A 15709-nucleotide genomic window follows, 5' to 3' on the forward strand; every position below is an offset into this window, starting at 1 on the left:
GGGTGAAGCAATTTTTTGAGGGTGTTTGTGGCGACTTCTCAGGTGGTTGTGGTCTAACAAACCATATTAGCCTGGAATGAATTCCCAGGTTCTCATCCTCTGTAGAAATCAAAGAAGAGCCTCTTTTTAAAGCAACATATCCTTAGACCCAAATTTTGAAGCCAAGAAACCTTTATAATATATATGTGTTGGTTTAGCCTAGCAGCCCATACAATGAAATGTCTTTCTGTATTAGCTCCTTTACAGTAAAAAATTTAAAGAAAACAAAATAATATTCATAATCCAGACTTGTATAGTCCATCTTTATATGGCTTATTTTTCTTACTGCATTACTTTTTCTGCAAGTTTAATATTTATTTTGTTATTTTTAGTCCTTTAATCTATGACTGTACTCTGTCTCTTTAAAGACTTTATCAATAAAAGTAACAGACAGACAGAAGGACCTACCACACCACATATGTTTGACTGCTTAGTCTGCAGGCATTGGAACTGTTTGGAAAGTTTTAAAAGGCAAGGACTTGTTGGAGGAAGTATGTCATTTGGGAAAGGGGCTTTGAACTTTCAAAAGTCCATGCTATTTCCAGTTAGCTTTTATTGTCTTGTACTTGTAGATGTAAATTCTCAGACACTGCTCTAGCATAATATCCCTTGCCTGCTTCCTACCATGATGGTCATGGACTCTAACACTCCAGAATCATTTACCCTCAACTTTAATGATTTCTTTTATACATTCCGTTGGGCATGGTGTCTTGTCAGAGAAATTGAAAAGTAACTAATAAAGCTGCAAGCACTATATTTTTTTAATAATCTAAAACTTTAGTGCAATTCCATATTCTTTTGTGAATCTTGTAATGAATATGTGTGAGAATCTACATCCAAAGACACCAAGTTTGAATCATTCCAAGTATTTAATGAAAGATTTGAAAGAATATTAGTCATATATCATATACTACTTCTAAAAATTTTTAATTTTTAAATTTTAAATCTTTGCTACTGTGTGGAAGAAAATAGAGGGCACTGTGAGGGTCATCTTGCCCATTCTGTTAAAGTTCTCTGCCCTGGGTGTGGAGTGTACAGAGTAAGCTCCTAAGGCTGAGGCTTCCTGTGTGGTTTTACACAAATGCCTTAAGTCACTCCAGATACCTCTTTTCCTCTGTTAGGTTAGCCTCTCAGGAAACATCTGGGCTATTTTTATAGCATCAATAAGTACAATGTTTTATAATGACCTTTCAATTCTTATAATGACGGGTAGCTAGCATAGATAAGCCATAGGCTAGAACCTATCAGTTATTTAACTAAATGTCATATTTTCCTACTGGTTTGCGTAAACTTTGAGTAATTGTCCAATTATTACTGGTATTGCACTCCCAATTCTGCTTACCTCTCTAGTCTTTGTGATCTCTGTTGAGTGGATTCTGATGAGACAAGTTGTAAGGTAGAAACAGGCAGTGCTTAACACAAAATAATGCGGGGGGGGGGGCTTTTTGTGGGTGCAAAGAGGGATAAACCAAGGAGGCTTTACAGAACACACTCTGGCTGTTCATTAAATCATAATCTATCCACCCAGAGACACTCACCTAAAGGAAAGCATGTGGAGGTCAGAGGACACCTTTCAGCAGTCAGTTTTCTCCTGCCACCATAGGGTCCTGTTGGGACTAATGAGTCCTGGCCTTCAGCTGCTCTTCCCTCCTAGAACCTTCTAATTAAAGTTACTAGGAGCTGTGCCTAGCTTAGAGGATAAGAGGATGGGATTTTCGCCTGTTGACCATTGACTGCAGTGTATTTAAGCCTACATGGTGCTAATAAAGAGGGGGCTTTGGTATCAGTGTTTGAAGGTCTGCATGTCGGTCTGTCTCTGCGTGTGTATTCTCAACCTCCAGCCCCTTGCCCAAAGCTTGCGAACTGGAGTATCAGCACCAAGTCTTTAGGCCAATGGTTCTCATTCTTCCTAATTCTTTGACCTTTTAAAATAATTCCTCATATTGTGATGACCCAACCATAAATTATTTTGTTATTTCATAACTATAATTTTGCTACCATTATGAATCATAATGTAAATATATGCTATCCAGAATATCTGTCTGATATGCAACTCCCAAATGGGTTACAACCTATAGATTGAGAACTACTGTTTTAGGATGAGCCATCCTGCCCTCCATGAAGAAATGACCTTTTCATAGAAGACTTCCATTTAGTTGCATCTTGACATTGTCAAAAGAACAGAGAGAATAATTCTTAGAATCCTTGTAGAAATACACCCAACAGACAGTGTCTGTCCAGATGTGTCAGTTACAGAAAAAGGGTTTGCAAGTTTTCAAATGAGCTGTTATCTGATAAAGTGTGACTAACAGATGAATATAGACTAAAAATGAAACTACAGAATGAATAGTATTGCTATTAGATAGATGCCCAAACCCACCACTCAAGATATTTGGGTATCTTGTTTATAGGAAACTTACCAGTCATGAAAAGTGCTGGCCACTATCTGTGAAATCGTTAGTGCTAACACATTAAAGGCTATGTTGTGGTATAGATGAGTTATGTAGCAGACTAAAATTGTCTCATGTATTTTCAAAAATTCCATTCTTCTTTAAAAACTGATGTACATTATTTATTCTAAACACTAAGAAATCATTAGTTTTGCAGTTACTGTAAATATTGTTGAGATAGTTTACATGCTTTTCTAAAATCAAATCTTCAGCTTCAGTGTGCATTACATGTTTATGGCATCTCTAAATCTAGACCAGGCACATCCCAGGTACCCAGAGGCTGTGGATGACCAAAAGCCATCATATTGAATAGACAGTTCTCAGTGATAGTCAACTCAGTTTATGCCTACACTTAATTTATGCAGATTACAATTGTGGCAAAGGGTTCTATAAACATCTCACAGAGACCTATGCTTTCTTTTCTCCTGTATCTCAGCCTGTAACTATTTTTTATAACTCCACCTTTAAAACCAAGTTTTACATGCAATCTTATATAATTTTTTGAGACAGTGTCTTTCTATGTAGCTCTGGATGTCCTGGAACTGACTATGAAATCCAGGCTGGCTTCAGAGTAATAGAGATCTATCTGCCTCTGCCTCCCTAATGCTGGAATTAAAGGGGTGAGCCACACCCAACCCCAAATCATATTTTTCATTATGATTAGATTTCGTGGATTGTGTATGAGCACAGTTTCCTTCCATCTATTCATGTTCTGAATTGCTTGCAAGTTTTTTAACAGTCTCCTTCTTCAGAATGACTAAACCTTATCTCACTGTAAGAAAGAGAAACAACCAACTGTAGAAGTTGTTGATGTTAGGGTTCAGAGAGCTGAACACATATCCCTGGCCAGGCGAGGCTACGCTTTAGAGAAAGACTATGGTAACAGGCACCATCCCTTGACAAGATACAACCACAATCTTCAGGCAGAACTTGGACAATGACAAAACAAGTTCTTCATGAACTGAACAAAGGAGAGAATGGAAAAATTTCCTTTTAAAAAATATTCAATTATTTTTATTTTATGTGTATGAACAATATGGTCAGCATGTGTTTATATGCACCACATGTATGCCTACTCTTCTCAGTCGTCAGAAAACAGTCCCAGACCCTGCAACTGGTGTTACAGATGGTCATAACACTATGTGGGTGCTGTAAGCTGAACCAAGTCCTCTACAGGAGCAGCAGACACCCTGAACTAATTCTCCTGCCCTTCTCTTGTTCCTTTCTGTCTGTTCTATAATTATTTTTCTTCATTGTCAAATCCTATCTGAGTCCCATTTCTTTCCTATCTCTAGCCCTGGGTAGAGGTATGACTTTTGGAACTGCCAGGAATATTATCAAATTTCTGTCTAATAGGAAAATTTTGGTAAAGAACAAAGACTTCAGTTTCTACTCCATCAAGGACCAATCCAATGGGACTGTCAGTCACCTGAACAGGAAAATATTCTTCAGGAAAGCCAATAGGCATTAGAAAAGCACACAGCCTGCCCAAGGATGAAGGGTGGCATAGACTTACCAGGTTATTTAAAATAAAGAAAGGAAGACCAACAAGACAGGAAGTTGAGCAAGAGATGGCGGTGAGGCAAGAAGGAGCTGGAGGGAGAAGTGAGGGGTGAATATGACCAAAGTAAATATATTCTAAAACTCTGCAAGTATCTGTAAAGTAATTTAACCCAAATTTATCTTCTTTGTAGAACCAAAAAAACCTCAAGCTATGTAAATTATTCTAAAATTACATCATCATAACTGCAGATTTATTTCCATATATATGTATATGTATATATATATACAGAGAAACGATGAGATAGAAAGCAATATTATGCCAATTTAAAGGTCAAGTAGAGTCACAAGCATATGGTTTTTAAAGGTTAAATTATGAAAAATTATTTTTCATGATAATGTAATTTATTTTGAAAATAAAAGTGGGATTTCATTCTAACAGTATTTTATCTTTTTTGGTTTTTCAAAAGGATTTCTATATTTTATCTTTTAATCTAATAAGTTTGTACAGATGAATTTCAAAATTTTAAGCTTGCAATTATCAGAAATTACTGGAAAACAACTGTATTAGTTAATTTTCTTATTGCTGTGGCAAAACACCTGAGACAAGCAGCTTAACCATGGACGATTTATTCTGGCTCACAGTGTAACCTGAGAGGACTTATTCAGGCTCACAGTGCAACCAGGGAGGACTTATTCAGGCTCACAATGTAACCTGGGAGGACTTACTCTGGCTTACAGTGTGAGAAAGCGAGAAGGTCCGGCAATAGGAGAGTAATATGGCTGGAGCTTAGGTCTCTGTCTTTTCTGTTCAGTGCAGAATGAACCTCTCTGAAAGAAATAGCGATGCCCACATTCTTGATGGGCCTTCTCTCCTTTGTTGAACCTCTGTGGAAACCTCAGGGATGTGCCCAGAGATTTGTCTCCTAAATGACTTTGAATTTCACCAAGGTGATAGTTCATTATCATTGTAGTGCATATAGAAAACAAATGCTTTTTGAAACATTGCTTAAATTCACATCTGAAAATACCAGTGACCTCATAACTTGCTGTGGAATGACCTATTATTAGCTTTAAATAATGTGAAGGCAATATGCATTCCTTAGAATTCCCACTTTAAATTTTGAATTTTGACTCTTTCCTTGTCCAAAATCACATGATAGTATTACTGGAGATTCACCTCAGTCCTTGGGTGAGGTGTTCTAAAGTTAGGAAACTCTACTCCTGAGCACTTCCCCAAAGAATGAATCACAAAACAAGAATAGAAAAGATGACAATATGGTGGATGTAGGAAGAAGTATCTTGAAAGGTCAAGGTGGATACAGCAGCGAACACAAGTAGCAGGGTGGCTGAACCTTTCTCTTCTGGGTAGTTTACAAAGGTGAGAATGGAAACTCTTCTGCCCAGGGCCATGCAAGTCATGCGTGTGAAAACTGACCTCCACTTCTGTGAGCCAATGGAGACATAAACAATTAACCACGTTCCATCATCTTGGTTTAACTAAGAAGTCAGTTAAAGGCTATTCTATGTGGCCAACCACATTTGCTACCACAAGTACCCCTTGTAGTTTTTGCTTGCTGGGGGCCATGAAGGCACAGCTTGTCTATTTACTGCTATTAGTTTAAAAGTCAGCTTTGCTGGCAGTTCAGGGACCCAAGCTACTGTTCTGGTTCACTTTGAGCTAAGGTGTTTGAGAATTGCTTGACTCTTAATAACTGAAAGTTTGAAGCTACCTCTTTGATAACTGCTTGGACTGAATCTCCCTCTCTTATAGCCACCATTTGCCTTAGCTCTGAAAATTACACCTTCACCTTAGCTTAGCTGTATCCTGCTGTCACTCTTCCATGTTCTGATTACAAGTTCTATCACGAGTATATCTGCCCTCCTTACTTATTCATTCATGTCTCATGTATCTTTTCATTGGTTTTCATCTAGCAGTTGACTTTAACAACCTTGTCATAATTTCATTCAATTTCATTTACACTTTTATTTTAATTTGGACTAAAATTTAGGTAGATGTAAAATAGTCAAACATACATGTCTTTAAAAGAAAAATGAAAGTTAATATACAGAAGAGTTTATTAATGAAACATTCAAAGAAGCACAGAAATGAACAGATATTTTGGGTACATGTGTGTGTGTATGTCGGTGCGTATTTGTTTTAAAGAAAGGAAATAGTTTTAGTTAACATGGGCTTATAATCAATATATACTCTGGTGATAATATTGTATTTTACTCACAATAAATATTATTAGTAAAAAGTTTAGTTCCATAATTTGTTAGATGTTTTAAAATACTTTATGTTTATTTTAATTTAATAAAACAGTAGCTTATTATTAAAACCCTAAGAAATAAGAATTGAATATATTTATACATAATCCATCCATATATATATATATATATATATATATATATAATCATGTACAGGTACATATTCTATGCATCAGATGACTTGATAATGCTAAAAATCATAGACATAAGATGAACTAACTTTAAGAAACATAGAAACGGTGTATTATTGCAATTATTTATATGCTAAATGTAAAATCAATTCTCTCTTTGCTATTAAGGGGCTTGAGAGGTGGTTCAGCAGGTAAGAATTACTGCTCTTTTTGCAGAAGACCCGAGTTTGATTCTCAGTAATTAAACCAGATGACTCAAAGTCTCCCATAACTCTAGTTCAGAGAATCCGATATCCTCTTCTGGCCTCCTTATAAACTGCATGTATGTAGCATACATTCTCACAGACATATTACATATTTTTAATATATATATATATCTTAATATATATTTACATATATTTTAATATATATTAAAAAGAATGCTGTTAAATATGCGTCTGTTCAATGACACATCTTGGCAGTCACAGACTGAGTTTGACATCATTCACAGAGTAATCAATACCTGTGAGCACAGAGTATGGCGTTTAACAGTGTCTAGAAACCCGTGCCCACCTTTAAGAGACACTCCACCTGCCTAGAAAAATTCTACTGTGCTTCTTTATCATTGTTACTTTGTTGGAAATCCACTGCCTAAAAAGAATCAATTAGTTTTTATACAAAGGGAAGGGGACAACACAAACAAACAAAAATAGACTAAGCCAAACACAAGTCTATCTTAGAAGCTGGAAATCTCTAAAGCATTTTCCTAGTTAATTCCAAGTAACGTTAATATTCAACACTTGTTCAGTTCTGTCTGCTCTGATATTTGCTACAATTGATTAAATAATCTGGCTTGCTCAGCATGGTGAAAAGTACTGGCTAGAGCTTACACACTCTTTGATATTTATGTTTTTACTGAAATCAGAAGCTCTTGCAGAGTTTTTCAATTTTAGAAAAATACATAAACCACTCCAGGCAGAAAACGGGTTTGTACCACTATCTTTAGTTTTAGTCATTTGTAAAATTCGGTTGTTAACTATTTCCCAAGTTCATCGAATTCTAAGATTATACCTTTCTCAGACTCAATAAATTCAAATTTTTAGGAAATTAATGTTTTCTGACATTTATAGGTTTATATTTTTACCCAAGCCTGACACTGAAATTGGTGGAAAATGTGATGCTGACACTTCAGTGAGACGTTTTGATATGGGAACAGAGTGACATCATATACAGGCCTCCACTATCAGCTCCTAGCGTCCCTTGACTCTATCAGCAGGCTCCTCCCCATGTCACTGTGGAGGTAAAAAGCTAGTAGAGCCAGGTATCCATAGGTCTCAGCTAGCAGCCAGACCAGCCTTGCTCTCCAGCTGGTGAAAACCAAAGAAAATTGACCCAGGTGACATCAGAGTCTGTGAGTGTGGGGCTGGGGTTGTGCTCGCCCACTATCTGGGACAGAGGGATAAAGAAAAATGCCATAGGAAGCTGGGCAGAAAGTTCAGAGGGCTTTGAGTTGTTGCAGGGAGAAAACTGACCTGAGCTGCCCATTCAAATCCGGTGTTAGCTTCGTCACAGAGGTGAAGGCCAGACTGGACCAAAATGAGAGTGTATTTAAAACTTATTCACTGTGTAACATGAAGATTATTTTTCAATTTATTGAGTATTTTGGAAAATATTTATGCACTTTGTAGAAATTCTAAATAGGCATCATTTTCTCCACAGAATACTACCTAGCTGATCTGCAGTGACTTATCCGAAAGGCTATTTCTATAAACTGAAATTAATTGTAATAGGAAGTGTTTGGGTATCTTGCTGATGCACTTACATATTTATAGATTGTCTGCTAACCAACTAATATAAAACAATAACCAGAAAGTTAGATGTACTTAAATAATATACACTTTATAATTTAACATAAAAGCAACACATTTTACTACTTTTGGTAATTATTTAAATCAATTTACTTCAAATTCTAAAAAAAATCACAAAGTTACCTAGTAATATATTTTAAGCATTCAAGAGTCATGTTTTCTCATGAACAGTTTGTTGACTCTATCTTCAGAATCACCTGAAGCTTTTGTATGGGGAAAGAAGCTTTGTCTGCTTAAATCACTAATTATCCCATTTTTCTCAGTGAGTTATTTTGAATTAGTTATGTCAAAATGCACCTAAATATTTTGAGACCATATGTGAAAATTCATTAAATATAGCAAATTAACATTGTATTTATTTAAGTAAAAGCTTTAGAAATAAAACACATAGATAAAACCAACAAGTGTACATTTTATAAACCAATAATTTGGCTATTTTCTGCTTCTTTTACTTTGTTTTATGAATTTATTTTCCCATTTTAATATATATATATATATGGTTTTAATTTAATACTCTTTCTTTTCAATAAGAATATTTCTCCATTATAAACAGTATTCTAAATATGACTTTTTGAGGTACATTAAAATACATTAAAATGAATGCAGCAAGATTTAATCATTTCTTAGGGAATTTAAGAATTTTTTCTGGGGATCTAACCCAGATTTCAAATGCTAGCCAAATTCTTACCACCAAGCGAAATCCCCAGCACCTCTTTTTCTTAACCTGCAAATTGCTTATTATTTTAGTAGATAAAGTTTTAAAGAAATTAAAGTTCAAAAGATTGGCACATCTTTGTTTTTCTTGACCCATTTTGTTTTCTAGAAGCATTATGGCTCTGCCTCTAGAGCTCTGTGTTTCCAAGCCTGTACCTCTAGCTCTGATAACCTGGCTTTAGAGTCATCTGTCAATATTTTTTTGAATACATGCTCCTATCTGGGAAGAAGGGTATATTTGTTTTTCTTATTAGTAGTAATTAACTCAGAAGAAATGTTTTCCTATTAATTCAGATTCTTTTCTTGCTTTCTGGGGAATGAAGCTTATTTTATACCTTTCTAGTTGTTCACAATGCATTTCTTGTTTACTTAAGTAACATATTATTTTGGGGTCTTTGATGGAGTTGAAAAATTTATAGTTATAGTTTTGGTTTTCCTTAGTTATGATAAAAGATAAAGTAGATATAAATATTGTAACTATAGTTCTTGCTTGATACCTGTTCTGTTATATGTAGTTTTGCTATGTTAAGGTTAAAGATTTCCTTTTTATTGAAACAGAAAAGAAATTCTCCTCCTCCATTTAGCTTCCCCCGCCTACCTAAGTTATGTCCAGGCCAAAGCAGTTTCTTTATTCATTAATGGCAATCACAGCACACAGAGGGGATCCCACATCAACTTACATTCATGGAGAAATTCACTTTTTCCAGATCATCCTTCTTGTTATTCAGCTCTCTATTACTTCATGATTCATGTTCCCATTGTTAATTGGATTAATTCTACTTCTACCTTGTGAAACACTGGTAAGGGTGTTTGCTGTGCTCCTGCTTGCAGCCATCGGAAATGAGTGAGGAAAGAAGGACACACGCAGAGCTGACATTATCCCTTAGGAGTAAAGACAAAAAACAGCCAGTTAAGAAAAATGAAGGTAACATTTCTCTGCTTTTGTATATGTGCTGAAAATACAATACCAAATATGAAAAACATAAATTCATATTACTTACGTGAATTTATATTTGATGTTATATATGTCACATGTCTGGTTCTTTTTATTATTTTAAAATTTATTACAGGGTAAATAGCCAGTGAGTGGACTGATCTTAATTTTAACCTCAAGCATAAATATCCATCTGCTCTAATTATAAGGCTTCCTAAGCTTGTTATGTATCTTGCCTTTTTATCTTATGTAGACAATCAATGGCACATGACTGCTGTGATCCTGGGAGCAGTATGTATTTGTCTTACAATGTCAAATGCAGTCTTAGGATATGCATGTGAGTATGTTTTATACATACATACACACACACATACACACACTCATAGGTAACGATGAGATAAGAAACAACGTTACAACTGCTGAGCCTTTGTAAATTTTGACATTCTATAAACATCCTAGTGATTATGTGTATTAAAGATAATGAGGATGGTGATAAAGACTTTATTAGTATTTTATATTTCTACTTTTATGTCACATAAAACACTATACTGCTCTAATTACACAGAAATACCATGTGTAAATATAAAGCAGTTTAATACATACAATAACTTTTGTATGAACCAGTTTGCTTACAATCAGTGAGTTGGAAATACTTGTATCTGTGTGGAGGGAGCAAATGCATAGGAGTGAAAAGCTTGTCAAAGCTAGGAGAGGGCCTCAGATCTGCCACAGCTGGAGGTTCAGTGAGTTGTTAGCTATCTGATGTGAGTGCTGGGAATCAAAATTGGGTCCTCTGCAAGAGCAGTACATGCTCTTAACCACTAAAACCTCTCATCAAAACTGAAATAATGATTCCTTACAGAGACTTGGCCTTCTGTTTGCACTTAAAAATGTGTTTGATTTTCTCCATCCATTTTCAAAGAAGCCATTATAAATTGAAATATAAAGCCAGACCCTTTAAATTACACATGTAAACATTAAATGGAATAATAAACTTCAAAGCCTTATTTGAAGATACAAAGCATGGATTCTGTTTAAACAAATTTTTCTTTTCAGTTGAACTTTTGTTTTATAAATATGTTAAATACTTTAAAAGTAGTGTGTTGCAAGTTATAAACAGCTGTGTTTAAAAATCTATTTTATATTCTAGCATTTTAAAAAAATTCTGCTTTTCTACTGTTCTTTGATCAATGCCATCTACTATTTACAATTACCATTAATTGAATTCTGGAGACTTATCACCATTTGTAGTTCTAATCTCATCGCATGGACTTAGTTTTTCAGTGCACTTCTAACTTCAAATTTCAACATGGAAAAGATGCAAATAAAACTGCTGTCTCTTCAGTCGATGAAGCGGGTCCTTCAACTCTACCGCCAACTACAGGTATGCATCAAAACCTGAACTAGGAGCTGACATACTTTTAAAGACATTTATGTTTCTGTCTCATTTCAGATTGTAATTTTAAATTTTCACATTGAACTTTGACAGGAATTGAGCTTTATTCACTTCTCCTCACCAAGTCTGTTTTCTTATAGTTGATTAAACTTTTGGCCTTCATAGAAGGAGTTGCTATGGGTTTTCACCTTGAATTTATTGAACATTTTATACATTTTTTAATGTGGGTGTACACTGTAGTTTTATTTACTTAATGGAAAGTCTTTTATATCAATGCCACTCCCAATATTCATTTTGATGAATCTCTTCTTGCAGATAGAAGTGTTTAATGCTGGTGTCTTTCTCCTTGAAAAGTCAGGATTTGTCAGTGCAACTATAACAAAGCCCTGTATCTGTCACAGACAGTTTCTGTGTTCACAATATTCTTTCCTATAAAATTGAGCAGAAGAGCTATTTTTAGTGAAAGCAGTTGCTCTTTAGAGTTCAATTAGTCGTTGGAGCCAAAAATGAAGCACCAAAAGTCCATGTCTTGAAAGGAGTCTGAGGATAATAGTTGCTTTTATTTTCAGAAAAAGGCTATTACACATGTCAAGGAAGATGGTCATGTTGTGGAGAAAACTGTTACTACTTTTCAGAAGAAGAAAAGACATGGGATGAGAGTGAGGCATCCTGCAGACTCCTGGGTTCTCACCTGGCTACGATTGACAACAGAGAGGAGCAGGTGCAGGGAGTGGGTTCCTGGAGTGTTTCTGGGGAAGTTCATATATCTTGAGCTGGAAAAATCATTTATGTTCCTTCTATAGTATTTTGCCTACTGAACAGAAGCACATGTGTATGTTAGTACATATTTATGTGCAAAGAAAAGGGCAGAGACATAAAAAATACCTAGAAGAAAATTTTTATATCATGAGAAATAGCCCTGGTGAGGGTGCCATGGGATAATTCTGAGCCACATCATTTGTATTGCATCTTCAGAATTTAGCCAGAGCAGACCATTTATTGTGAATGAAAAGCTAGTGAGAAAAGCTGTCTTTGTTGATATGAGCAGTCCAAAAGAAGCAATTATTTTTAAGTTCTGTTCTATCATCAGTATTGGGAAAAATAATTTACTTCTAAGATGGAACATGAGTCCTTATCATTGGACATGGGAGAAACGGAATTTAAAATAAAGACAGAATATATGAGGATGATGATAGAATTATTCCTCTGAAATAATTTTTGTTTTACTCATAACTCAGAATGACATAAGTTTTTCTGTTGTTTGTATATGACACTTGCCATTATTCCCAAAATTTAAGAAGAAAAGGGTCACTGTAGCATATTTTGTAGATTTATTTTGAACAGTTCAGTTAAACACTAAAGTCCATTTTAATATTTACTTTTAGAAATGTTGTTTCTAATAGATTTTAGGCAGGGTGTATACAATACCACTGTGTTTGCTAATATATAATTATTTTATTAAAGTAGATATTTCATAAAGAAGTAAAAGTTGAAGACAAAGAAATACAACGACCAATTTATAGTTTATATACATCTTTGAACCTCTATTGTAAATGAGTTTGTTAGAAATTGGAATATTGTTTTACTATGAAGACATTTACATAATTTTGCATAATTTACAGATAACTAATTTTCAATAAATTTATTTCAAAGATTTACTTTAGGGGTGTGTGTGTCTATGTGTGTGTATGTGTGTGTGTGTGCATGCATGCATGTGTGTTTGTGAGAGAGAGATACAATCATAGATACAAACACATGGAAAGAAAGACAGAAGTACAGAGAGGAAAAGAAGATAAATAAAAGTGATTAACTGTCATACATATATATGAAAAAACTTGAAGTGAACAATATATATGACTTGGAAAGAGAATTATGAATATAAAATCACTATTTTAGCACATAAAATCTTCAGACAGATTCTATGATCTACATTTAATCAATTCTATAATTTACATTTACACATAAGGAAAATGCAAGGTAATTAATTTTCTTATTATAAATGACTTCTAGTTTAAAACTTCCTAAAGTTTCTTGTTTCACGTGACATAAGACATCATGACATGGATGGATGCAGGTTTTTTTTTCTTTAGCTAGTCATAGTCATTCGCTTTTGCTTCAACACCCTTGGACTTATCTTCTGTGAAATATTGTTCAATATGTCTTCTATTTTTCATATATAACTATAGGAGTACAACTTGAATAATGGAGCATGTAAAATTTTTCATATTTCCCAGTACTCTTCAATATGATATCAATAACAGTAGTAAATATAATCTTCTGATCTCATTACCCACAGAACTTCTCTTCTCATTATTCCCATATCACATGAGGTGAATTATTGGAAATTGTTACAGCTTTAACATGAATGTTTGAACTGCCATTAACATGTCTGTGTGTACTGACCTATATATGCTTTCTTTATATGGGATTTATTCCTTCATTGACTTATAAGATGTCTTTATTTGTCCTTTAAACAACTACAAATCTGAGACTTGTTTTAACATGCTTTTTTAAAGTGTCTTTTGATACTGAGAAATTCTAAATGTGGCATAGCTGAACTTTGAACCTTATGTGTAATATCTTAAATGGCATTCTTGATACTATAAGGAATACTAAAATTCTAATTTTTCCACAGAACTTTATTCAGTCACGATTGAATTACAGCTATTGGGTTGGATTACGTAAAAAAGAAAGACAATTCCAGTGGGTGAACCAGAAAGGCACTAAAGTTTCTTCAGACTTGTGAGTTTTTATTTCATATACTTCCTTAACAAATGTTTCACTATAAGAGAAGACCCTGGTAAAATAGATCATATTAGTTCACTACTATAGCTTTTTATGCATGGAACCTCATGGAAAGCTAAAGACCTAATTAATCAGAGTAAAGAATGAATTTTTCCAGGTTTCTTATTTTTCTATTTGTTATTTTATTTTTTTTAAATGTGTATACATGATTCACATATGTCTGTGTACCATGTGCATGTCTGATGCACTCGGAGTCCAGAAGGTGATATTGGATTCTCTGGAACTGGAATTACAGAGAAGCAGCCAAGTGGGTGTGGGGAATTGAGACAGTGCTCTTATCTGCTGGGCCATCTCTCTAACTCTTCCATTAAGAAAATGTTTTTAAACCCCCACATGAGGCCTTATCATTTAGCAGTTTTATCTAAGAATGTTGTGATGTACACTGGAATAATCACACATGAATATTTTTATATTGTGATAATAAAAGTTATGCTTAATGAATGACTAGTCTTAATTTTTTTTGATTCAGGCATTTTTTCACAACACATTCAACATCTGAAGAATGTGGATACCTCAAGCCCATGGCCCTCAGTTCTGGTGTGTGTAGTCGATATTTCCGTTACATTTGTGAAAAGAACTTTCCCTCCCTTGTTATTTAAAAAAATTGGTAAAATCATATTTTTCTGTTTTTTCCTAACTACTGTTAGTAAAATAAAATCAAAGAGTTTAGAATATTGACCCAAATCAGTAAACTCTTCATGATTTAGAAAGCCTTATTCTCTTGAAATGATAAAGCAAAGATTTTTAGGCAGTACATGAAATAAACTCAAGAAGTACATATATATATGGCAAAAATCAATAAACTGAAAAATAGGAAACACTTTTTTGGGTGAAAGATCTTGTGTCTATTTCTCCTAATCATCTAGACAAATTTAGTTCAGTGGATGAGTGATAGATTTGCATTGTTTAAAATACAAAAGAAAGCAAAATTGAACTGTAAAATCACTTATTCTTTCCTTGGTTTCCAACAACTCTCCGACTCAAACAACTAGATTATGGATATCATTTCAAGGATATCATATGGAAATGCTTTCTACCTATAAAGCAAATGATGCAAATGCTTAAACTATGGTCTAGGATTTTTCACTTATGGGGAGTTTGGGTTTCATATGATGCCTCACTATGCAGCTATGGTTGGTCTGGAACTCACATAGAACAGAATAATGAAGTTAGTGGTGACTCTCTCACCCTGGGCCTCCTGAATTCCTGACTACAAGTGTGCTTTTCAATATTTGGACATTGAAGAATGTTATTTTTTTGTCAAGACCTAAAGGAAATGTTGACTTTTTAGAAGCATCTGTGAGTATTGTGCTAGAAAGAGATGTGACTAAATGTACTTCACAATTGGTATTTCAGCTTACTCTAGAATTACTATTGCATAAGACCTGGAGTGAGTGAAACTTTACACAGTTTTATGTAGCATGGAGAATATTTCCATAATAAACCTCGGCTACTGTAACTTCTGTGTCAATTTTTTATATTTTGTCAGATATTTAATAATATCCACATTGGTTGTGCCTGTATCATTCTCCCAACTATAATTTTCAGCAATACTTGATTCTTCATATTTTCATCACCAGTGTGTTGTTAATAAATTTTGTTTGTTTAAACAAATATTTTCC

General features: G+C 34.3%; 1 protein-coding gene across 1 annotated transcript; it reads left to right on the plus strand.

Moving 5' to 3' along the window:
- The first annotated feature begins 7714 nt into the window (after nt 1–7714).
- On the plus strand, nt 7715–14882 carry LOC142855445 (natural killer cells antigen CD94-like). The gene is made up of 7 exons (XM_075981939.1): nt 7715–7781; nt 9784–9877; nt 10140–10223; nt 11163–11270; nt 11852–12003; nt 13918–14024; nt 14557–14882. The coding sequence occupies exons 2-7, from the start codon at nt 9793–9795 to the stop codon at nt 14684–14686; spliced, it is 666 nt and encodes a 221-aa protein (XP_075838054.1). The 5' UTR covers nt 7715–7781; nt 9784–9792; the 3' UTR covers nt 14687–14882.
- The last annotated feature ends 827 nt before the right edge of the window (nt 14883–15709 follow it).

The sequence above is a fragment of the Microtus pennsylvanicus genome, chromosome 8, assembly GCF_037038515.1.
Source record: "Microtus pennsylvanicus isolate mMicPen1 chromosome 8, mMicPen1.hap1, whole genome shotgun sequence".
Lineage (NCBI taxonomy): Eukaryota > Metazoa > Chordata > Mammalia > Rodentia > Cricetidae > Microtus > Microtus pennsylvanicus.

Excerpts from the sequence above, each read along its gene's own strand:
- LOC142855445 (XM_075981939.1), top strand. The coding sequence starts at position 9,793 with ATGAGTGAGGAAAGAAGGACACACGCAGAGCTGACATTATCCCTTAGG. Across the intron at positions 11,271-11,851 it reads AACTCTACCGCCAACTACAG|AAAAAGGCTATTACACATGT; the intron begins GTATGCATCAAA and ends TTTTATTTTCAG. Across the intron at positions 12,004-13,917 it reads TTGACAACAGAGAGGAGCAG|AACTTTATTCAGTCACGATT; the intron begins GTGCAGGGAGTG and ends ATTTTTCCACAG.